Source organism: Trichoplax adhaerens, genomic scaffold (genome assembly GCF_000150275.1).
Source record: "Trichoplax adhaerens TRIADscaffold_1 genomic scaffold, whole genome shotgun sequence".
NCBI classification, from domain to species: Eukaryota; Metazoa; Placozoa; class Uniplacotomia; order Trichoplacea; family Trichoplacidae; genus Trichoplax; species Trichoplax adhaerens.
This window is the reverse complement of record NW_002060943.1, coordinates 6,910,093-6,937,485: the sequence shown is the minus strand read 5'-3', so window position 1 is coordinate 6,937,485 and position 27,393 is coordinate 6,910,093. Positions and strand designations below refer to the sequence as shown.

General features: G+C 33.3%; 1 protein-coding gene across 1 annotated transcript; it reads right to left on the bottom strand.

Annotated features, from left to right (window-relative positions):
* Positions 1–19,039: 19,039 nt before the first annotated feature.
* Positions 19,040–22,076, bottom strand: TRIADDRAFT_1077 (uncharacterized protein; the record flags this gene model as incomplete). Its single annotated transcript, XM_002107968.1, has 7 exons — positions 19,040–19,271; positions 19,365–19,528; positions 19,672–19,819; positions 19,903–20,075; positions 20,280–20,509; positions 20,612–20,773; positions 21,413–22,076. Coding segments are annotated over 7 exons (1,773 nt in total), but the record flags the coding sequence as incomplete, so codon positions are not given.
* Positions 22,077–27,393: the final 5,317 nt, after the last annotated feature.

Genomic DNA, 27,393 nt, shown 5'->3' with positions numbered 1-27,393 from the left:
CTGTAAAAACGATCCACTTCTGTGGATCGTTATAAGCATGTACTAAAATTAAAAAATACCGTAAAATATATTACCTCATATTTATAAAAGTAAGCAAATTCTAGTGATTGGAATATTGGCCACGCGAAGTTTGCAATTTTTTGATATATCTAATATAAGTGTTATTTGTCTTCATCTTACGTCGAATTTGTCGATTAAAAATAGTGAACCAGATGATGATAATACCGGATAGAGTATGATAACTCAAAGACAATTTACTTGATGAATTTTATAGGACAGCAATGCAAGTTATTGTATGCAGTTAATGATATAATGAGATGGACGCATAAGATGAAATTGCTAACGCTAGAACGTCCTATACAAGAATACTGTATAACGCATATTACAAGATAATGTATATTAGATCGATATGGTAGAAGTAATAATACGAGATACTTGTATGTCGATAACTACAACACAATAAGTTAAAACTTATCTTAAGCAGAAATTTGAATTTAACGCGAGTTGCTGCTTATTACTGTACATGTTATTACCATTAGTACATAAGAATGCTATATAGGCCGTGATCTTCATATTACCGAGATTGTCGTGATGAATATTTAAAGGAGTACTTTTAATTTATCTCACTGATAAACCTATCATCTATTACCAACAGTGATAGAAGAATTATACCATAAAGTAATACGATACGAATGTAGTAGGGGACATACCCGTATATATTAGTACATTTATCATTATGCCAAGTTTCAATTTATCATATAATGTTTAAAGTTGTTGGTCTTTCTCATATCTTATTCTAGAGAATATTCCTGTGCTAAAATATTCTTGATCACAATACTACCAATAGACAATAATAATGGTTATTGGTCAAACAGTTTTTAAATTGTCTAAATACATTGGTGTAAAGTAACTTCAATAACATAATATATTCTCTTGAGATAATATGCAGTCTATGAATAACCCTTCAAGAAGAATATAATTCCTATAGGTAAGATGTACTTGTACATACAAAAAGCAAATTGATCTTGATAGCGCAACATAATGTGCTAGTCATGTTATGAAGTCGCATAACATGACTGTTATAGGTAGTGCAAATTTGATACGGTTAAAATAATAAAAAAATGTTAAAAAATTAAATCAATCAAACAAGACATACTGCATGTTGAAATAATATGAGACATTCAATAAGCTATTAATCTTTGCTGTAATAAATGTACTTACATCGGGATGCTTGGAATAGTATAAATTCCCACTTCGTAATTGAAAGTAGCGCTTGTGCCAACGCTAAATTATAGAAAAGAGAAAAATAAGGATTTCTGTACTATTTGGGCTTATATCTATTAATGCAGTAAGTATAAAAGATTAACTACTACATCATTCTTGATGATGATGATGATTAATTATTATTATTATTATATACAGAGAAAGATAGATATATATCACATCTGCATATGAGCATAGCCTATATTCTATTTTTTCTCTTGTTATTATTCTTATTATATCAACAGTAAGATACTAAATGTCTACTAGCTATGGTATGACAAATGATTGAATGATAATAGTATTGAGAAAGAAAGCTAATAGAAACGTTATTATATCCACCAATGTGTAGGATACCAGTTAGTTAATGGATTGAGTTTGTCTATAGAAAGTAGTCAAACAAATACAATAGCTAAAGAAATAATACATTCTACTAAGCCATATAACATCAAATGTAAGGTATTTCTATTATATCTACTATGTGGATTAATAAAGTTTTCTAGTATGGTACAAATAGAAACACATCTATATTGTACGAGTATGGCATCGACCCATCAAATACATTGTCGTTGCATTGAGGTACCGTTGGGATATTTGTATTTTCTCAGATAAATTGAAAGGTAATATTATGGCGTTTATCATGGTAAAAAATTACACGTTAACGTCGAGCAAAAGTAAGAAAATTTTGATTATTTATTATCAAACAAGGGATCGACAAAAATACATATGCAATGCTAGGTATTTGCATGGATTTGGAAGTATTTCTGATAAAATGATTAATCCTGCTTAACGACATTGATATGTATCAGTATCAATTCGTATTATTATTAAGTAAGAAAGCCGAATGATCGCCTACATGGGAGTTTTTTTAGAAAGTTCAAGTCATGTAGCATTTACTTTCATAACAGATTGCTGATTCGTTTTGTTTACTTGCCCAATTACGAGAATTTTATCATATGGTTAGAACTGATGACTACATAAGTTGTTTATTGTGTAGATTTTATTGGCTGTAATATCTCTAACCTCTTCCAAGAAAGAAAAAAGATTACTTAGGCAAGAGAAGAATCATTGAAGACGTTCATTTGAATATATTCTTGTCAAGTCATTAGTCGTATGAAATCATTTTAATTTCATTTCTCCACACAATTATCGCTCAGTTATGGTTGAATATAAAAATTCTGATATGAGTATTTACATGGTATACTAACATTAGTTTGCGTCTTAAATTGCATTTTGAACTGAATAAAAATCAAATTAACTCACTAAAGTGAGCACTAGTTATCCTGTTCGAGCGGATCTAATGGCAGTAAGCAAGAATTGTATTACATTTTATATCATCGAATTTGTACTTCGATATGATTTCATAATAGAATGGCACTTGTTCTTTTTTTAATATTATATTTTTAGCTTACGTTAGTCTAGGTCGAGATTTATAGGAGTATGTTGTGTGATAACGATCTATGAAGTAGGGGTCAAGAAGTATATTACATGACATCAGGGAAAAATGAAAGATTGACGATAATACAGAGAATTCTCCCGATAGTAACTCATAACTTATATCGTTGTTAACATTAAGATTGTGCTCGTATGGAACATATATTTGTTTCATGGTAATCTTTGGATATCACAATTTTTAGAGAAATATCAAAGATTGATAATATTTGTATGACAAGATATTTTTTGGTTACTGATCGAGTAAGATATAATTTATAATACGTCGTTAGGAGGCTTTATTAAAATGTAGAAGTAGTGCATATTGATTCGAGTTACATTACATCTATTACGGTCGAATAATACACTCATTATTATAAAATAGCACATGGAATACCATTCTGGATTAACATTACAAGATCAAACGATGGCCTTATCTTATGAAAGGTATTGTAGAATTTGATAATTACAGTTTATGTAGTTTGATCAATTGCAGATCAACGCATCTAGCGTATATAGCCACCATTTGAAAATTAGATAGGATATAGCACTCTTGATCCATCCAATGCTATCGTTGGTGTACATCATTGATGGTATAGTTTACTTGGCCAAATATAGATTAAAATCATCGATAGTATTTTCAAGGCCAAATTTAGGTCTTACTCAATTTCGAGACTTTGGATAGTAATTACAGTTGCCATTAACTTCAAATTAACCATTTTAATGGTGAACCACTTATTATAATTTAGAAAAGTTTTATATACTGTATGTCATGGATCGATTGTTGGACATTAATGTAATATGGTAACTGTCAGATTCTTCTATCTTACGAGTGGTAGAGAATAATAGTCTGTATTTTACAACATATGTAAAATTTTGTTGTCATTTTAGTTTCGAATCAATCATTACACGTAGGATAGGATGGATAAATTATAATGAACGATTTTAACGGTTTATAACTCATTCCAAAAATATAGAATATATATATATATAGCTATATAGTGAATACATTTATTCTTGCCTGCGATTCTAATTAGAGAGACTCTAGGACTTGTACATCATTATTGAATGATTGTACACTATACACTTGCATGACTACTATCAAATGCTACTATCTTGCACAGAATACAAGATGATAATCCCTATTTTTACGATAAAAGGTAGTCTTGTTACGCTGTTAATTTGGTGTTTTGGTATCAACTGTTAATTTGTGATCAATCAATTATGATCGATGGGATCCAATTGAAATTGAATCATTATAAATGGTGTATTAGTCATTTCGAAATGGTAGATCTATCTTTTCCACAATGGATCAATAGTGGTCTACTATAGGATTCTTACATCCTAGGAGTCTTATAGAAGGATGGTCCATATTCAATAAAACGTGATATTACAGTCATTCTTTCTATACTCCAATTTACTGGTAATATCAAAAGTGGAAAATTCATCATTTCAGGTACTACAATACTACTTTAAAAATGATTTCCTTTAAAAAAAAAGTATCAATACACGTATACGACGTCGATAAATCTATATATACATATTCATCTGTAACTCTATCTATATTGTAGATACTACACTTACCGGATAAATTAGATTTTATGGCATTAGGCAAGTCTTCCATTAATTATAATTTACAATATGACACTTTTCTCGATTTGTATAGCTTGGTCAGTAGCCTACTACAGGATCCACTGCAAGCGTCCAATTTATGAACAGTTGTAACAACTCTTTGCACTATTTTTATTTTGTGGAAAATACGCATGAGATCGATAGGGATGGGAATGTATTTTGTGGAAAATACGTTTGAGATCGATAGGGATGCAAATGCAATCTAGCGGTTTGTTCTATCTTACCATAAGATGATGATTGTTCTTTATAAAAGGTAGTCAGTTAGCATAGGATAGTTTTAGTAATATTAATCTTATTTTTATAGTTTTTAGTTGCTACCTTTATCCAGTGAAAATCATTGACTAGTAGTGTTCTACTGCTATTATTGATGGACAGCCTACAGTAAATTTATTCTGATCAGAATGGAGATTGGCACATTGTCGCTAGAATTGTATTCTTTTAGGTATTATTTAACAAATCTGGGCTACGCCTGCCTTATCGACATCCAGGCCGAATAAAAGCTATCGTGTAAACTCAATTATACGTTTACATATCTATGCATAATATACTTTGAATTTTATTTCATTATAATATTTAGTATCATTTTTGTATCTGTTGGATAGGGAAATAATTAGTATACGATGAATGCATGTTTATTAGCTACTGAATACGTTTCTACTTGTATCCAATCAATAAATCTATCTATTTGTAGTGGATAGATTGAGGATCCCACCTATGGCATTTTGTAAACATGACGTTGAAAAATTGATATTTTTTCTTTCTTCACTTTTGTAGGTAGTGGTAAAAATAAGCTATCGTTGTAAACTAGTTGTTGCGATGGCTAGCATGTACAAGTCTATTTGGACTCTTGCGATAGCATTTGATGCTATCGATCATAACATCGGTACAGTATAGTCATTTATATCAATAGTAGGTTCAAATCGGTATCGTGTCGAGGAAGACAAGGTTGTCTAGAACAGTAAATTGTTGACGATCTTTTTCCTACTCGTCAAATACCCTTAAAATACGCATAGATTGTTCATTTGTTCATTAAATTGATGCTGTATCCAAGATATAGTAGGCTATTGATTTATTTTAATTGTTTAATTCAAATCCATGAGTATACTAACTAGCAGGTCTTAATAAAAGGGAATCCATTCAATCCTACAATACATCCAGTGATGGCAGTGGATTGAAGTAAGGTATTGCCAGATTATAATGAAGATTATTATCATGCTTATGATTTCTAGCCATTTTTCTTTCTACCCTATTCGAACTGCCATGGACTTTACATTTAACTTTATTGTAAAATGACTTTGAAAAAAGTCGAACAAGTCAATTATTCCTAAAGCAATCCCTATTCCCGTTGTCTATTTGTATAGTGATTACTATACTTTTAAAACTGCCAGAATTGTTGTACAAAATTATGTTGGAACGTATCCATTACATGGTTAAAAAGGATACAATTTTAGCTTTGGAATTTTTATAGAGTGAGATAAAGGTAAAAGGCGTATAACATTTTCAATTATCCCGTTCAAAATATGAAATTCTATATCTACTCGACTACCAATAGTTATAATACAATCAAAAATCTTTCTAAGAGAAAAAAGCAACATTAGGTATCGGCCATGAGAGTAATGATCATCTTTTTGCACATAAATGCACTGTACACTGTCGTACTTTCATCGGTAGAAAGAAATGGTGCTTGTACGTCCATTGATACTGTAGAATAAAGTTTCTGGACTGTTACAAACTAATAAAACAGCGTGGTTTGAAAGAATTTGATCAACCAATCAATTAATACGGTATATATATATATATATATATATAAAAAAGATGAAACTAAAGAATAAAATCCCGTTGGATGATATTGAAACGATTGGCGAAATATTAAAAAAAAAAATATTCTTCTCTGTTACCCTCTCCACACCTCAAATAAGGATAGTGAGGTTCAAAGATCCCAATAAAATAAGGTCCAAAAATGAAGTAAGTCAACATGGAACGTTCAATTGAACTCCATTATACGACAATAAAAGAATGGTTATACTTGGATGTTGGAATTGAATATGGTAAAAGCTTTTCAAGTGGAAGTATTTCACGAGTAGTTGATGACCTAACAACTACACAGTAACTCTCTCTACATCGAGTCTTACACGTTTCTATCCGATTGCAGGCAGTTGTACTAATATAACTCTAGCTAGCGTATTGAGTTTCAAACTGTGTATGTTTCCATTTTGAAAATAAAAAAGAAGAAAAGATGAGAAATACTCCATCAATACATCCATTGCTAACCATCTCACTCTCCTTGCTCGATATTCTACAAAAGGAAAAGCTAACGAACTCTTCAATCACTGAAGATAAAATAATAGTGTGAGTTCATTTTAGTTGATAGAATCCTGCCTTGATAATTATCATACGACCTATCATTCTAGTTGTCGACATGATTGGAAAGAGCATATCGAAATCCAATCATGTACTCCTTTATTATGATCCTAAGACGATAGGCAACATTGTACTGTAGTCGAGGATGGCAACATAGCCTTCGATAAGCGAAGTTGATAGGTAATGTTAACTTACCTGAAATGATGTCAGCTTGAGTAAATAACCAGCTTTCTCACATTTCTAACCATTATCCATGTTGGAAATACAAGGAAATCATACCGGCCGAAAAAAAAATGCAATAGTATTAGTTTACAATATCTTCACACAGTCAAGCAAATTCGAGCAGTAAGAATCAAATAAGAATAGTTGTCGTCAAGAACAAAACGAACAAATCAACCAGTTTAGTGGTTATTCAATAAACTGTACCTATTATTTTACTTAATTACTAATAGAGTTGAATTTGTAAAATTAAGAAAAAATAAGTAGAGGAAGAAAAAAAAGGATTTATTTCCTATCAATAGCTACTACAGTTTAAACGTTATCACGATAGCATTTGTAGCAATCATTTTGAGTTCATTTCAATTGGAAAGAGCAAATTTTGAACAATTCATTTGTGTGTGCGGATAACAACTGGTTTAGTCATTGATATCGGATTTATATCTTTTTTTCGTTATGAGCTTCTTTAGATACAGTTTGGCGTCGAAATGGACAGGAAATGATGAGTCGACTGATGGAATTGATTTACATTGAGAGTGGGAGACAGCTTATTAGGCATTAGGCATCATTAACACAATTTTCAATACTTTCAAGATTGTGGATTCAATATTTTCTCATTAGGATCATCCTATAGTAGTGATATTATACTTATTATCATGAATAAAAATGGATCATCTTTCAGCTCCATTCATGTTCGTATTGGAAAGCGTTGAAGGAAAATACTTGTTCTGGACTGTAGAATGGATCATTTTTTTTCAGTCCATAGATTGATTTTAGCGAAGCTATGATACAATCTGGGTTCATAGGATGTATGTCAAGATTGGCAATGATTGAAAGGAGCAATTGGACAGTTTTCACTTTTTCAAGATACGAGCGAGTATTGCATTTCCTTTTTTTTTTGCTCTCTCTTACTCAGTCATATCACCATCATTATCATTCTTCCTATATTGTAGAATGGAATTCCTCTTGCCAACTAAGGATTGATTTGATCGGTTAATACAGTAGGATATCGGTTTCAATTAGTCTACGCTACAGTCCGTGAGAACTGGAAATCGGTATTCTCATGAGCGAAATTGGATATTTTCAACTCTCAAGGGGGTGGGATTCCAATTTTTCGTCCTCGTCCTGTGACTGTCATGGACAATCATTGTCATAGCGGTGGTAGTAAGTAGAAGATGAGGAAAGGATATTGCTGAAATCGTGTTTGATGGCATTTTCCATTAGCCCCCTTGTCATGCTAAAATTGATCAATTGGGTCGATGGCAGAGCCAATCGATTTGAATCAAATGGTTAGAATCATCGACAACTTTAGGACACAAGATGCTATTTTCAGCTCTTTCAACTACTCGCATAAAGTATTCAAAAAGGACAAAATGAAAACAACAAAAAATTGATGCCGTTATCCTATACTATTAGTATATATATATTTTTATTTGATGAGAGCGTAACAGTAACAAGGGGGGTAAAATGAAAATAGAAAAGAATTCAAATTCTTTCTTTTAAATTAGATCACCTATCGTAAAATATTGAACTCTTAGACCGGATGAAAGTGAAATTATTGATCGTCTTTCTATTCAAGTGTTGTCCAATCAAAAGTCAATTGGACGAGAGTAAGTGATGGAAAATTATATCAGTCAGGAACAAGTAGAAGATGGATGAATTTTTGGTTGTTGATAGACTTGAAGAATAATAGTTAAAACACCTTTACACAGTATAGAATATTTGCTATTCGATAAACTGCTGCAGATAGTTCAATCGAACGATACAGTACTGTACATAGTATTTGATTAAAGTATCCGTTTAAGTGTGAATTTTTTTTCAATATAGGAATCAATTTACAATAATTATATGCGTCTGTTTATCATTTGGACAGTTTATCGCTTGGAGTTGGTGGTCAGTGCTGTTGAAAAATGCTATTGCAATAAAAAAAAATGACTCTTTCTTGACCCCATTTGTCCATTACAGTACTCCTAGTCGTAGCAAGGTAAGTTTATTTGGGAAAATATCTTTCTTCAAAGTATCATAATCAAGTCATTTGGCTAGAATATTTTTCATTTCCTTCAAAAGCGATACTTTTTCAATCGTTGGAGATCAATAAAAAGAGGGGGGAAAAACTAGTGACTGGCATAGCAAGTAAGAGAGAGAATTTTCATGCTAGCATTGGGGACTGGAAAGGGTAAGAGATGGGAATTCAGATGTTCAAAAAGTGCATAAAGTAGTTGAAGATTACTCTTGTAATTTAAGTTGGACGTATTACGGTACGTTTTGCTTCGTCATGTCTATTGATGATGTAAATTAATTATTCTTTAAGCCTAGCATGGTCTATCAATGTCCAAAGTGGATATCTTGAATAAGCATAGCGTGTGGCTAATGGACTATGGCCAACTTGGCGATAGTTTGTTAGGAATCAATGATGCTTGTAGTATTTCTATCCATTTGAATGGATAGAAATGTGGCCTTTTAATTATTGGATCTTCAAGTGATGCCGACGGTAGAGACATGGCAAGGTTATTTATTAATGTTCCTTTCTCGACCCGATACGTTGAGAGAAGGACGACTCAAGCAATAACCTACATCAAAATAACAGAGATGAAAAGTAGGTCCCCTAAATTATAGCAAAGTAACTGCCTGGACGAGGAAACCGATTGATCGGAGGTCTATTTGATTAGCAAGAATAGTATTTCTAAAGTCAAGGGACAATGCGCTTTCATCGTTGTCTAAATTGGACGACAATCATCCGCTTGGAATGTCAAGAATGGGCAATACAGATCGCCACTACGCCATTGCTTGGCTTCCTTGGATGGTTTCTACCATTGCGTGGCATACTTTACTTTGGAAAGAGGATGTGATTACAGTCAATAACGTCAAGGGATTGTCCATTAATGAGTATTTTCACATGGTGTGAGGAGATGATGATGGCGATATGATATCGCGATGGTTGGAGTGGCTGGCCAGAGGGGTAAAAGCGTACGATGAAAATGGGGTGCAATATGACGTATCGATGTGATTGGCAATTCATTCTGTCCTCTAGTCTTGATCATCATACTGGATGTTTTTACTCATCGCTATTGGCTATCGATTGGTATCGCTTGGCATTTTTTTGCCTACTTGACTAGTAAAATCATGATGGTAGGCTTAGGGGGTTGAACATGGCGCAAAAATAAAAAAAATACAACAAAAAAGAGGCAAGTTGCAGAGTCGAGTAGAAAAATAAATCAAATGAATGATTTGAAAAGATTTCACTTTCAATCTCATGCTCAAGTAGGGCTAACAGCTACCCCGTTGTATGATGGAAATGGTGATAGCAACAAGGCTCGGAAAAAATACAAATTATGATAGTCTAGACATGGATAGGAGAAATAAACGATTGTCGATTGCCACCTGAGTGCTTAAGGCGATCAGCGTGGAATAATTCCTCTGAATGGACGGAGTGCTTGGATCTTCACTATCTACCGATTCATTATCGGTATCGTCGCCGCGGCTTTGACCGCTGTTCGAGCTACCGGTCGACATGGGCCGATGATGACGAGTCTTCAATTGCAATCACCAAGAGTTTATCAACTGCTTGATCAAAGATACACTATGCAAAACGATGGATTAATCCAAGATTTGATCGATTCTTTAAACCCAAAATGGCCACCAGCATCAATTCTGTCTTGGTCAATGGCTGACGAGTGCGCGTAGTAGAGTAACAACAATCCCAATAGGAGTCAGTCTCGATGTGGGGTGAGCTGCTGCCGTAGTGTGTTATATACTGTAGGTCAGTTCTACGCGTGATACCCTGTCTCAAGACACTGCCATCGTCCATACGAATCCTTTTAGCGTATGAGTACAAGCAGTACCGGAACTGTAGTCCATTACTTTCTTATTCTTGGATGCTAGGAGGAGTACAGTACGTCGAGTACAGTACACACTCTCGACTGTACACTGTACACTGTGGCTACGCCTATGGATTCATGGTGTCATCGGCTGTCATCCAGTGTATCATGTATGACCCCACCCATCATACTGAACCATAGAGATGGATTGGGCACCCTGCAACTTTTTTTTGCAAGTACAAGGAAGGAATAATTCATGAATAAATTCATCAACCCTTAAATCAATTCGATCATCATTACTAATGGCGTCGAGAAAATATCTTCAATTTTCCATTCAAACTTGAGAAATTTCAAGCTGAATCGATCAGCCATGACGACATCAACTCGAGCAGTAATATTTTCATTGCATTACAGCAAAGATCATATAGTATGAACAGTACGCAAATACTGCAAATGTCTACGAAAATGGCAGGAATTGGATATTACTGCTGATCCAAGATCTTCATTTACTGTATATATATATATATACTTGAACTATCCCCAAACTCCCCCAATTCCTAGCTAAAAATGGAATGGATGGGGCATTAAGGCACCAATCATAGTCATCGTAGAGATCAGGCTGTATTGGACTTTTTTGCAAGTATAATTACTGAGGAACTTCACCCTGACGCTTCCTATAGTCCGGAAAAATCCAAACCTACAAAAATTACTGACATCCTGTAGTCCGGATTTTTTCGCACGTTACTCATACATGTTCAGTCAAATCTGCAAGCCTGGATATTAATTTATTTGCATTCTGTTATCCATCATAATAATTCTTATCATTATTATAATTATTATGATGCTGATGGATTTATACTATCTCTCTTTAGTATCCTTTCAGGGATTGCACCCATGCCCCCCCCCCAAAAAAATTTCCTCCTAAACTAGAATAGTTCACTACATTGGTATAAGGTCATAATTGTTCGTGATAGCTAACCTAAAGGGTTACACAATCATTCTTTACAAAAGTCGATAAAGGATCCATTGATATACATTGCACGGTATATCGTGTATAGCATAATAGTAGATTGAGAAGTTCATGCCAGCCAAAATACGCAAGGTATCGCCATTCATGAATGGGATATTATACGACAGTAGAGTACTCCAAACCTGCAGTATATGTTAGACGCTTGCTGGACATGATAGAGGCAATATCTTGAATACTATCTCCATGGGTATCACTCATAGACCACTAAAAGAAAAAGGTTTTCCTCTAGTCTTCTCCTATTAGTCCATGATATTACTGTACTCCAATCTGGGGCTATCATAGTCATAATGTCAGAATATCTCCAAAAGTACCTCTACAGGCATTACTGTATCGAATTGAAATAACCTATAGGCCGTTAGTTTCGATACCTGAATCGATCCATTTATTCCGATATACGTTTCCCGTATAGATCATCGAGGTGAAAGAAACCGTTCATCTACTGTATCATGGCTCCCTTGTTTTGATATCGGAATAGATTGATTTATTCTGATTCTATCCACGTAAGAGAGCTAAACTTAAAGAAACCTCCAGTCTAGACTACATCATGATTACATGTTAAAATCTCCCTACAAGATCTTCATTTTGTTCTGAATTGAGACATATACCCGCTAAACGTAGACCTAAATATCAGCGCTAACTCAACAAACTTTACGATATGCCTTAAAATGCAAATTACTGCTTTATCTCACAAGTTTGCATACGTGAATTTATTCATCCTCATAATATCTACACTAGATGAAAATTAGAAACTCTATTCTCGGTTACCTAAACTTTACACCAAAGACTATGTTCGATTATGTTATTGACAGCACTGTAGGATGAATACTTTGCTGCCGGAATAGAATTAATAGTAATATCGGTAGCACCAACTTGTACAGTAGCGTAGTTGCAGTAGTAAAGACAAGTAAAAGGAAGTCCTTTGTACTGTCATGGATTATTAAATGTATCATTTAGTAAGACAATTTCCGATAGCAAAGGATCGATTTCCCTTTAACCAAGCAATGGTATATGGTCCTGGCATAGTAATGCATTTGCATCTGTATTTTAGACATGAAGAACACCGCTATAAACCAACTGTGGCAGCTTCAAGACTGGTATTCTGGAAGATACAGATATAAGCTGTGAAGTAGCAGTCCTAAGTAAACTTGATTTAAGATATCTTGAACTCTAAGGATACGAGTTCTTGGAAGCATGCCCCCTATAGAGGATATATGAGTGCTCGTATATATATATATATATCACTGATAAACGTTCAATGTCAAATTATTCCGTATGATTGGCGGTACGAACGTTAATGGAGTAGTTGATTTTATTCAGGATCACGATGTAAATACTCAAGAGCGCATTGGCACATAATTGGACGTTAAGGGTAGACTACATGTTATACTTACAGCGCCCAATACGAAATCATCCCGATACGATATCAGATGTTCATATCAATAGAGGAAGAAGCCGTAAAGTAAAATAAATGGATCATTATCATGGTATAGCTACTGCGGTTGCAATATTTCCAGCATAAATTACGATACAGTAACAAATAGTCGCAATATTCAATTATATTATGATTATGCGATGTATTTTATGAGCATCAATGTGATATACCGTAGAATCCGCAGTGTAGATTCAACAATCTACATACTGTAGTACTTACTATTTGAAACCATGCGCTACTGCTCACAAGCAATTAGGACAACACTTTGCAAAGGTAGCCGTATTCACAATGCAATATTAGGATTAAAATTTCTCATTTATCTAACGTATAAGATAATGACTTGTATCTAACTGGATAAATTTAGGTATCGGCTTGAGTTTTGGGCGAGAACCAAGACGATATCATAAACCTACACTGGCATTATAAAAATTTCAAATAGCCATTTGATTGGCGATAATTTGGTGTTTTGGGAGGAATCCACTGAATCATTATTTTTAAGCAATTGACATTGTACGCGCGTAAGTATATGAAATTTCGTATGGCTATGGGCATTTCAGTAGAGCACTTTGCCATAAATTTTTAGATGGTAGTATCTGGGGTATTATAGCCAGTTTTGCCATCCAACTAGAATTACAAACTGCATTAACGAATGGTTTAGCCATTCATTTCCGCTATATAGAATCTATCAGAATATGATAGTAATTTGTAACGAGAAACAACGTTAATTAAAAGCAGAATAGAATGGGTAGTAACTCTTCATCAGAATTGATCATCCTATTGAAACTAAAATCTATGTACGACCTCATAGAGAAAATAATTCCAGCCCCCCAAAATTAATCCAACAATTATACACCACGATATAAGTACAGGCTCAGTGAGTCGCAGAAGTTGTATATACACAACAAGAACTAGCATTGCAAAGAAGTAGGAATTACAGTAGTTACAGCCTATGATGGTATAGCTAGCTATTTTACATTTTACTTGAATAGAGTACTTTTTATTTTACGACGTGCTGAAGACTAAACAAGTATTCTAATTTTTATACTACACGCATAGTAAAAAGTACATTTTTTAAAGCATATTTCGTAATGTTATTAAGTTACCAGAAGTTTTAAAAGTAAGAATATACTAATTACTGAAGAACGAATGCATAAATGTTGGAATACATAGAGACTACAAGAGTAACAAGTAAAGACGCAAATATTTTGTGAAACCGAGACCCATCTACCAGCTAATCCTCTTGACAGTATGGCGCAAGTGTATCATGAACTTATTGGATTCGATATTTAGCGTTAAAAAAATTTAATCATCCTCTCCTGCTATTAATATAGCATAAAATTGTAACAAACTTTATAGGAAGTTAAAAAAAAATGATGCTTAAAACAAAACAACATCATATTCCAAAGATATGCAGCGCATAAAGAAAAGTTAGAGTTAAAACTAAAATTGAATAAACTAGCTTAGTAAAAAATAATTAAAAGTTTGGCTACATGATATTATGCGTACTAAAACAATTAGAGTTGAAACTAAAATCAAAAAAACTAGCTTAATAAAAATAATTATAAAGTTTGGCTACATGATATTATGGGTATTCTAGTGTTTGAATCATATTGGATTTAATATTCATATCAGCATAATGCCAGGCTATTGTAGCATACCTACATGCACATTAATAAAATTTTCTATCCGAATTCAGTTACTTTAACGCTTCGACCTTGTTCACCTCATCATAAATGACTATTGTAAGTATGTTATCAAAAAGTAGAGATGATGTTAATAGAAAAGATTAATATGTAATTCTAGTAAATCGAACTAATAGTATGCGTATCGCTTATTTTATTAATAACTACGCTCATTTTATATATAATACAGTCGCCTTCAAATAAATACGTGTATTTGGTTTGTGCAATAGAAATCATCATATACTGATCTAAAGACAAAATGTTTAAGTTCAACCAATGTTTGGTACCCCCAGACTATTTGAATCTTATATCGATATTATTTATCAGTAGAACAAATCAGAGTAGTTGGCTATTGGCTGGCTAACGATACGACAGATAGGATTAGATCACAATACCGTGAAGGCTTCAAATGATCAAAAAGCGCTAAAAATTACTTCAAATCATGAAATGGCATTCCGTCAAAAAAGATAGGATCTAACGTATAGCAAGGCAAACTTAACCGTGAATAGGGAATCGAAGACATGATTTAATTGAATGAAATGTGCTAGAAAAGGTTTGGAAACCAAAATGTTGGGAAAGCTAAGATCAATATATCCTTTGTAGATATATAGCTGGAATCATTATTCCTAGACCGTAATTTTGTTACCGTAGTACGTATGATGTAAGATCTTAAAGTATGTTAAAATAAAGTAATATCACGAGTGTATGCATCGACTCTATTTATTAGCAGAACGCTACACATGAATATATATATGCACCGAAAATTAAAATATCTGTCACAGGATGTGAACGAAAACAAAACGATCTAAGTTATGACCTATGTCAAGTTACAGCTACTATAGAGAAAATGCCATAAACTTTTTACTCATACCTCTTCATTTTCCATACTTAATCCACTTCTAGGCGAAATGTTGACCAAGTAGTGTCAGTTGTAAGGTAATTTTTTTCGCTTTAAATTTTCACTTTCTTATGCGTCAGTTAAAACTCGCAGTTTTAGCCAAATTTTATATAATTTGTATAATTGCGTTTGCTATGTTGAAGAAAATGGCCATTATTAAATAACGATGACATCGATTTTTTAAACGATTTCTTGCCTAAAATGATGTCGATTTCAGTGTAATACTGACCCAATGGTCAAAAAAGAACGGTGATTGTGATCGATTTTACTTGGCTAAGATCATATGGTTCTTGAACAAATCAATTCAGCCCATTAGATCCACCCAGGTGATTCTAATATTTGTTAGAATTGATATAATAAATAATTTTTCAATACTAATTCAATTTTTTAAAATCGATTTACATTACATAATTACAGAATAATCATTAGTCTAAATCGTCTTTTATTTAATCTGATCTTTTTTGTTATTCAGATGTACAGTATGCTAATAATGGCTTTCTTGAAAACTTCATTTTCAATAGTTAAAGCTAAGCGGTAAATTTGGTTAACTCGTAGAACATGCTATATTGATTCCAATGTGATGTGTAAGCCACCCACTACTTTCGACCGCCTTACGTGCTAGTAAACCATCTGTTTAGACTTTAAGTCAAATTTAATATACCCCTTATGCAACCATCTGATCGCTAATATGTTGAATAATTCATCTCCTTTCTTTTATAATTCTAAATTTAAAAGCAATAATTATAGCATGATCAACCAAATCAACAGCGACCAATATCATTGTTAGAATTGCTTATAGTAATACCAGTATAAATGGCAATATCTCATGGCTGTGCTAAATCTATCATTAGTAGAATAAAGACGACTAATCGTGTCGTTGCAAACAAGTCGCAGGTAACGCAACATCAGCTGGCTTATATTTCATCTACGCGAATTTTATTGCAAATAACATTAGCCATACCTAATCATTTGCAGATCAGTACTGTACACAGTACACGATATAAAGTTACTGAACCTCTGACAGGTCTACACGGTACGGTATAAAGTTACTGAACCTCTGTTAAATGAGCACATTATCGTAAACCGTCAGTAAAGCGACGGGAGTTTGCACTAGTGCTATTGAAACAACGACGTGGCTACGGATATTTGCACATCTCGCAGAAGCACAACTGATTATGTCGTAAAATATATACGTACAGTATTTTAGTATAAAGCTAAAGTCTGCTATTAGCAAAGATATAATTGGTTAAAGCATAAAATTAATAAATCAGTAAATCAGCATCATAATATCCTCTCAATGCTAGTTCCAATGTTCTTTAGTTCTACTTATCGATATGACTTTAGAGTGGTCATCCAGAAAACATTTTCGATATGAACTTTTATTGTGAGCGATAAAATATATCTAACTGCAGTAATTAAAACACTATTGCCCTTACTTGATCACTATTCAGATAACTTTACATTTAGCCTTGTTAAAAATCTAAATTTGTAACTAAGAAAAGTTAAAGAACAACTACTGAAAACTAACACTGCGAATCTACTATCAGGTTTGTCCGGACTCCCGACACCTTATTCAGTACAACCTTAAATACTGACGATGTCCTATCGCTAGGAAGATCACCAACAACACTAATCTTTCTTTGGATAAACCTGAACCGAAACTTTATTGAAAAATCGGTCAGTTTATATTTAGTCTACACAGCATGAGCTATCAGTACTTGGATAATATTATTAAATTACGGTATGCATTTATCTGTTGAAAACATGTTAATCGTCATAGATAAATTAGTATCAGTCTATCGGCACATTTATAAATGAGTAATCTTAAGGAAGCTATATTACGGCAACTATGCAAAAGTTATTCCATAACAAGCTTTATGAAGATAAAATTACAGTCTGAGTAGTAAGCTGCGCGTAAACATGTTTTCAAATAGTATTAGTGGAAAAATGCCTGGCATTTCATATGGTGCTATCAGAATGTCATACCTTTAGATCAACATGCACCTTTATGATTTACGTAGCGTAATCATATCAGTAAGTTCTATGTAAACAGAAACCAAGTAATACGAGAATAAATAAATACATGATCGAATACAAACTTATTCTTATAACTTATTAACAAATCTTATTTAAGGGCTCGCTTATTATTTTTATTTACGAAGACAAAGCTGCGATCAGGGATTTGCAAGTAACTGTTTAGCGCGTTGACGTATATCATATATCAGTTGATACCTGTGAATGTTCCACCGTTCACAAAGGAATGATGAAAAGCATATTAGCTATCATGATCTCGTATATATTATGACAACCATAAGTCACAAACAGCTAAAACCAAGAGGAATTCTTTTATTAAGGAAAGCACAATTCTATTTCAATCTCGGCTAGACAGTAAGATATCACTAGACAATACTGAGTAATAGCAGATATTATAGAAGGTGACATTTCCCGGTAATAATTAGCTATGAATAAAATTAAGGCCTTAAAATCAACAATCAAAGTTCAAAACATCAAAAGTTTAATATCAGTTGATATTTGTCCAAATTTACGATAAATCTAAATTTTAAATAATTTCAAACAATCTATTACAGTAGAGTTAATTGATATAAATGTACGAGAATGTACGCAAACAAACAAAAGTTCCTACTTGTGATTAGTATATTCCATATAGGGATGAATATAAGATGCATCAGCTTTAAATCAGTTTGTAAAAATCTATAATTATTCCTTCTCAACAAGTATAGCGTTGAAGAGACTTAGCAATTTCACAAAAGTAAATTGCAATCTCTGTATTTACCGTAAATGGCCTAGGTAAAATTCTATAGTACATGAATTAATCCATAGTTGTAATTAGCCTCAGCGAAATACATACATATCTGCCGTGGCGATAATAACTAAATATTTTAATTCTTAGTAAATCAGTTCAGTAGTCTTTACTTGCTATTATACATTAGATTCATAAGATATACGGTTAAATGTCTCATTAGAGGTCGTTTTCGTTACTGTGTTAGTACCAATACTTAAAGTATTATCATGGAGATCTTGTAAAGGTATTCTTTCTCTATGGTTTGTTCGTGTACTATCAATACATTTGCTTCTACTTATAAATGCACTATTATCCATTTTGGGCCGAAGCGTTGAATTTAATCGAGTTTTAAGGTGATCACCTTTTAATCTGCAAAAGTGCCAGCTATAATAGCGCCGAATAAAAACTCGATATGTAAGATTAGTTGGATCTTGTTCAAACATTAAAATGCCATAGTTTTTCCAACCAAGATATAAAAATACTGTTGATATTATTTTCAATGTACAAGTGAAGACCGTCATGATCACGCTCAATTTACTTGTATCATATTGAAGACAATGGCCACTTTGTCCACACTCCGTTTTCCAAATTATACATGAAGAATCTAATATTAATCCAGCTATAATAGAACCAGGTACTGCACCAAGTAAACGAACAACAAGCCAATTGGCAGATAGAACGGCAAATCGTTGCTTTTGTGGTACACACCTGAAAATACAGCATCAACGAAATAGAAATTTAGTTTTATACTAGAATACTGGTTGTTACAAATTTTGATCACAGGAAGTTAGATAATCAAACCTGATCATAGCTTGTGACGAAGGAATAATACACAAGGTAGTCAAAAAGATCAAGGTAATAAAACCTAGTAAAAATGGAACAAAAAGTTTGCACCCTTGTTGACACTTTCTGGATACAAAACGATGTGCTTTTATAGAATTGAAGCATTTGCAGGTAAGATCGTTCTAAATGGAAGAAAAAAAAAATAGACATAATTTTAGAAGGGCGATTTTTTTGTTGGCAAACTTAGATAATACAATCGTCAAATATATCAAACTAATTAGATTTTGTAATAATGTGGAAGGTTTGACTAGTATGAGAATAAAACTTTGCTTACACTTCCTTGATTATTAGACGCTATTTTACAGCCACCATAACAGGGAGAATAGTAAGTAATATTCGTATTTAAATCACAAATTGGCAGGAAACTCTGCTGCTGACAATGACAGTCCACATTGCAATCAGCTGTAAGAATTCTGTGAAGCAGTAAATATTCTTAAGTCACCGATATACTTTTAAGCCTAAATTTAATAAATTGCCAATAGAGCTATAGACTTACGTTGGACTCTGCGAAAAATTACCGTGGTAATCGATATTAATACCAGCTATTCGAGAAGTTGGACATGCAAATAAAAATGTCATACATGTGACAATCCCCAGTATAGAGGATACCGTTACGAAACGGCTAATGGTAGCTATGCTAATTTTGCTAGCACTTGTGACAATATTTCCCTATACGACAAATCAAGAGAAAAAAATGAACTATGTTATCATGAATTATACTGGATAGTATAAAAATGTTTCCTACTGTATATAATCATCTGAGAAAGTATAAGGAAAAGTACTATTTATGTTATCTTAACGTAATATAATCATAGAAAAATGAAAAATCGGTGCAGAAGTGAAAATTATGAATCTATAAAAATGTTTACTTACCAGGAACACAGCTCCACCAAAGCCAACTACAACGGTCAATAGACCAATGAAACTAGCTAAAAATGGATCAAGATCATAATTAACCTGGAAGTATTTAGTTAAGAATGTAGCGAAACCCGATAAACCAATGCTTTGAACAGTAAGTCCGAGCATGAGGTACATTAATGCTTTGTTCTTTAGAAATTGCCCTATTAGCATCGTAAAATGCGTATAATCTGTAATATTATCGGCTCCTGAGCGATATGCAAAGTTTCTACCATGAGGCATGCTTTCTGTTGTCGATACTCCTGTCAAGGAATAGTTATTGTAATTGAAAACAACGCCGGAAGCACTGGTATGGACACCATTTAATCGCGATTTATAATAATCGTATTTTGCCAAAAATGAAGGAAAGAGGATAATGGTTAGTGAAATAATAACCAAGAAGAAACCAACAGTTATAAATCCTAACCACCAAGCACCAATCCAATCAGGATTATCAATAGCGATGGCTTCTATTTAATTCCATTCATTATTTTGTTTAAAAGTAATCCAGATCAATAAAAAATAAATAAATAAAATTAACAAATGAAGAAAATTATCCTTTATCGACAGCAATAATAACATTATAGCCTTTCTAATTGTCATCTTTCATTCAAAGTAATTGTCTATTTTATAAGTAGGATAATTATCAATCGTAAAACATTATATCGAGAGAAGTTACGGTTTTCAATAACGTGATCTTAACAATGTCTTTAGTTATGAATGCTAGGAGATTAGTGATAATTTTATATGAATTTGATTTCACTTTCAAAGACTCAAATTTTAATGAGGAAAAGTGGATCAATAGTTCATAATGCTTCAGTTTTACTCGCTATGACAATAAACTAAGTCAGTAACTTTCCAGTTGCTGTGATTGATAGAGGCATTCTCTTAATCAGCATTAAATTTATTCTAGATTAATAAAAAAAAGCAGAATGGTGCTATATTCGAAGGAGTTAATTGACGATGTGTGAATCAAGTTGAAAATGATCACTAAATAATTTGTGGTTAACCTTTCATGATCTTATAAGCAATAAGTAAACTAGGGGTGATTTTATAAAGAATTATTATTAGAGGCCTACATTTTTAGGTTTACAATTAATCTACCTTACCATTTGAAACTTCAGGCCAATCGACAGGAGTTCTAACGAAGAAAGCACCGAGAATGAAGCCAATAGTTGGACCTAATCCAGAAAATAGCATAACACTACTGGTATAGATGGAAGAGGCAGTTGGGCTTACATTTTCTTCAATGTAGTCCCAAGCTGTTGTCCATAATGTAGAGGCGCCACAACCAGCTAGAAATTGAGAAATGATAAATAACGGCATAAAAGCCCTATATCGACGAATGCTATCATGGCATTGGGTAGTTGCCGATGCAGCTTGACTATGTAGGCTACCATTACATGTTGGAAATGATCCTTGTCGAAGAAATAGTAGCTTGTAAGGACTTACTAAGAAATGGGGAAGGGCGAAGAGAATATAACTAATACCAACAACACAACAACCGCTTCCAATTATAACCGATCTTGGCCAACGACGACCAAACAAAGCTAAGAAGGAGCCGATCATGGCCCCACCAATGTTATAAAAGGCTACTATTACGCCAAAGTGAAGCGATGTTAAATAAAAACGTTTCTCTATAGATGTTAAAACTGTCGTTCTAAATCCTGCTGTAGCCATTCCAACAGATAGCTGAAATAGCATCAAGACTAGCAGCAACCATTTGGGATCATTAAAGACTTGCAACCACTTTGGTCGGTAGTCGATGAATCCTATTCTTCGTTCTTTCGGCAAAGTATCATAATTTATAGTATATTTTGAAGCTCGAGATCGTTTGATAGCCTGTGATAGGCTTCTAAATATTCCAGGGTTATCGATTTCATTCGCAGGATTGCTAGTGCCACTACTTGTCGTAGTCATTTTATGCTTTAGAACTGTTTTAGCTCACTTCATATAATATATACGATGATATTATTTTACTGTATGGTAGAGATTGCATTAATACATTAAAGCTTCAATTGATAATTTGCCTAGATAGAAACTACGCGCACACAATTCCAGAGGTAAGAAGCTTTTGTCTTTAATTTGAAAATATCTGCAGTCATATACTTCGTTGCTTAGTGTACTATAGGAATTTACAACTGTAGTTTCATACCTTTAACAGCTAAGTGATTGTGTACAGTTTAAAAGCCAAAATCTAAAACAGCGAAAATTACAAATATATAAGTAAAATGATTTTTTGTCGGCAGTAAAATAAAACTAATTACAAACTGTGAGTATTCCGTCTAGGTAAATCATTCCTTTCTTCTTAAGCGATTAAATCGTCAGTTTAATGTGGATTAGTTTAATGCGTGAAAAGGAGTGGATGATTTGTTATAAAGAACTGCGGTTACAATAATATAATATCAATTGATCAAACTCTGTATTACCGCTATTGGTTATCGCTACTTTATACTAACAGTTCTTATTTTGATTCTATTGTCGCAAGCTCATTAATAATTCTTGCTATGAGATGCCGCATTGATATCATTGTTGTCGATGTTAACAATAGCTATCAATAGTGATAGCTTTGCAGTTTCTTGTTAGAGTTAGTCGACAATACACACATATAGAAATAGCTGATCGACTTTCAGGCTATTAATATGTATATATAATGATATTGGTAGTAACTTCTCAACCAGAAAGATTACGAAAAATATCACGTATAATCATTCATATAACTATTCATCTATGACTTATGACTTACTTGCCTTTGCTATTGTATAAAAATTAATAAGAATAAAAGACGAAAAATTACTGCATGCTTTACAGTAAATTTTCATCCAAATATGCTATGCATTTCCTGGAGCTTTCTTGCATCTAAGGAGATAAGAAAGGTTATTAAGTAGGTGTATTATCAAGAATGAAAGGATTGAATTGATTCATTTAAGTATTGAATAAGTATTTGGTTAGTGCTTTCAAAGATGCAGTAGACTTCAGTAAAATGACCAATACAACACCAATAGCTGAGTTACAGATAGTATATCTGATCTGCTTATGCAGAATATAAATGAAATACTTAATTGTGTAGTTTGAGTAATAATTACTTTACAAGTTATATGACTATGAGAATTTTAACGCCTAATGGTAATACTTACGCGTATTACGTTATCTTGCTATAATTCCATATGACTGTTCGATAAAGCGAAATTTGAGTAAAGCGATACATTTACTTTCCGCTTATTCCAGTAATTGTTAGTTCTATAAATACTGATAATGGTTTTACTTTGCGGTTTTGCTTTGATATATACGATAGCTTTATGGTGTACAATTAAAGTGTTGAAATACGATTATTGACTAGAATTTCAAATACTAAAATATAAGAACGATCAAGATATTGAAGTATACAATCTGGCTTACGTCATTAAGGTTCAAAATTTGAAATAGGATTCTTTATCAATTAAACTTTAGGATAAGTTTACTATAGTACTTAAACTACAATAGGCCAAATCTGAAAAGCGAATTTAATTATATAGCTAAATTAATAACTAGCATTTCGAAAGTATCCTCTTTTCATTTTAATTTAATTTTCATGCTTTATTTCTCATAGGATTGAATTGAAAAAGCATTGATTAATATCTGTGAAAGTAATACAAGTTTCAGGGGAATCCGATCAACTGTGATTTATTCACCGTCATAATTACAATCAACTTCACTATACTATTCTATGCAGAAATGGTTTTAAATCGACAAATAAATTATAGGTTTATATCTTGATACCCTTAATATTTGAATTTTTTTACTAGTATGTTAGGTAAACGTTAACTAACAATTGAGAAAAAGTTGTTATAAAATTGTGTTACGTCATGTTACTGTTAACATTTAATAAATATTAGTTTTAGTTATATCTGACCTAAATATTATTGCAGCTAACATTGGAGGAAAAAAATTTACTAAACTCAAGCATTAGATAAAGCTAAGAAATTAAAATTCTTAGTTGTTCTGCAATATACGTAGGTCATCGAGTCTAGCTGTTCAATTCTAAGTTATTATTCGAATGCAGTGATTAAATCTGCTGTGAAAATGTACTCACAATCAAGTTTAATTGTACACATCTATATTATCACGCTATTGATAAAGATAATATTGTAATAGTGATAAGATATTAGATAAAGGTAAGAAACAGTAATCTTTGCTAGTAATAAAGATCATAGGGTGCAGCTATTAAATTGTATTAATCAATGCAGTGAATAAATCTGCTGTAAAATAGACTATCAATTTCAGTGTTAGATATCGATTACTGTGCCATAGGTGTATATTACATCATCGATGAAGCTAGATCGCTAGTATTATAATTATGAAAAGGAAAGTACACTGATTGCGTCAGTTACACCCAGCTCTAGTTTATTCCAAAGTAAAGAGTAAGAGTACAATATGCGAAGTAAATGAGCAAGGGTTCTGCTAGTATTTATGAAAATATTATTCTTGAAACAAATTATCCATTCCTAAAGTGCAAGTTGATGAATCTCTGCCATGCCTTGACATAAAATTTCTATCAATTCCTATTTTATTGCAGTAATTAAGATTTTTAATTAATGTACAATAGTATATATTCGCAAGTTCAAACACGCAATTTGGTATTGAGGTTCCATTGCGCTGCTAGCTCCAAATAGTTAATTATCCATCACTCGTTAGCCAATTACCTAAATCAATTTATCCTGGCCATTTTTGACGTCACCGATGACGTTAATCCTGCTCCACCCGTCGTTCTGCATTCACAGACTTTACTAGATATTCATTGTAATATCTCATAATTCAATATATAATTAACTAATTATTAACGCTACTAATTATACATAGAGAGAGATATAATGTTATTATTATTATTATTATTATTATCGATTGAGATGATTCGACGTTGTAGAAGAGGTTCTACCGTTTTTTCGGCTATATCGAATAGAATGTCATTCATTCCATGAGGTATACGCATAGATCCGGCAAAGTCAATTTCTTTAAAATAGAAATTTCCCAATACAGGGAAGATTTGCTTCATGGACTCCGAATACATATTTCATTGCCATTCTAAGCCATAGTGATCATTAATCAATGCTTATTGTCAATTTTTAAAGGTCACGAAGTAGTTGAAGGCATGGAAGTTGTAGCAATTACGTATTCTATATTGGTATCTTTGTTCTAACTTTTCTCAATCCATGTTATGTAGGCGTATGTAGTTATGTTATGTAGTGATGATTAATCAATGAATGACTAGGCTTATTGTGAATTTTAAACGTCATGAGATAGTTGAAGGTAATGGTATTTGCAGTAATTACGTACTCTATATTAGCATCTTTGTTATGACTTTTCTCAATCCATAGTATCTTATGAATTGGTTGGAGGCATCAGCAGTTCAGCATGGATGCAAAAATTGTAGGCTTGTTCTGAATCTGTGAGCAAATATCCCTGCGTCATGGTATGTTAAGAGTGATTCTTATTATCAATGTCTCGTGTAGTGTAACATCATTAATGACGTAGAGTCTGTAATGACTACTACAAAACCTAGATTACTTTCCTGAAGACTAAATTACATTACTTTTCGACTTCAATGCACGAAACTACTGTACGATGGCCTATCTTATCACACTAGCGTATCGCCATAAATAGTTTTGTATTGAACAGTATTGCTAGCGCACTACCTAAGGTGATTCGCTGTTCAGGAATGGAATCCATTCAACGAGTGTACTGTCTTTGCAAACTATGGGCTCAACATGTAGTGTTCATTGTTTGGAAGGTTAAAAACTTCTTAGTTAGCAACTTAGCATGTCAGCCAAATTTGGAATAAATACGCCTATAATGTCGTATCGTGCTGGTTTCTTTCATGGGTTACCCCCTAGAGTTTCTAAACAAGTGCATCGATTGAATCGAGCGTTGTTGTCGTAAGTTGGTTGTAGACACAGTTACAGGCTGAGTTTACTGTCATAGAGTTCAATTCAATTTTATAAATCCATGTAGTCTGATTTATTATAAACTATGAGAACAATCGTTGTACTGTTTTTCCTTTAGGCGTAATTACTACCATGACCTCTGTTACTTTAACACCTGGCCCTACTTAAAAGTATAGTCAGAAGTCGACTAGATTTCCTTGTAGAGTGATGTTGAGTACGGTGTTTTTATTTTGTTTTCAGACATAGAAAAAGGGGCAAAATATTGCCGAAACGAATGTCGAAAAACTACACTTAATAACAATATGTCGCTAGAGAGCTGAACTTTCTAGACGTGTTGATAGAATTATTCAGGGGCAAATTTACTGGATTTTACCTTTGACTGTCCATGAAGAACAGTCAAAGCACATAGTAATAATGACTCTGTCCTTCGCCATGTCAATGTTTGCAACGCTGATCAACACACTCTACACGGCGGCTGTACACACTTTAACACTCTACTGTACACCAGAGTTCTGCAGAAGGATCACGCTTGTACAGTGTACAGTGTACAGTCAGCGATCAAAAAGCCTCTATGACAGTCCTGTACACTGTAGCCAATGACGCCTGGTACGGCCTGTCGCGTCGAGGTTGCAAATCACTTGCAATTGTTGGAAAAGTCCAGGACAGTGTTGTTGCCTAAAACAGTATAGTACAACATGGTGTTCCCTCCTGTACAGTACTGTACAACATGGTGCCTCTTCTTACTGGGCAATTTGACCACAGCCTCAACAGTTTGATGTACAATTGGGGTGCACTGGATGTTGTACTGTACATAGTGTACAACATGGTGTCTCTTCTTACTGGGCAATTTGACCACAGCCTCAACAGCTTGATCGTCAGGTCTAGCTTAATGTACAATTAGGGTGCACTGGGTGTTTTACTGTTCATAGTGTACACTGAGTGTACAGTACAACACGGTGTCTCTTCTTACTGGGCAATTTGACCACAGCTTCAACAGCTTGATGTACAATTGGGGTGCACTGGGGTGTTTTACTGTTCATAGTGTACACTGAGTGTACAGTACAACACGGTGTCTCTTCTTACTGGGCAATTTGACCACAGCTTCAACAGCTTGATGTACAATTGGGGTGCACTGGGTGGGGCCCAGGGCATTACAAAGTAAAAAAAAA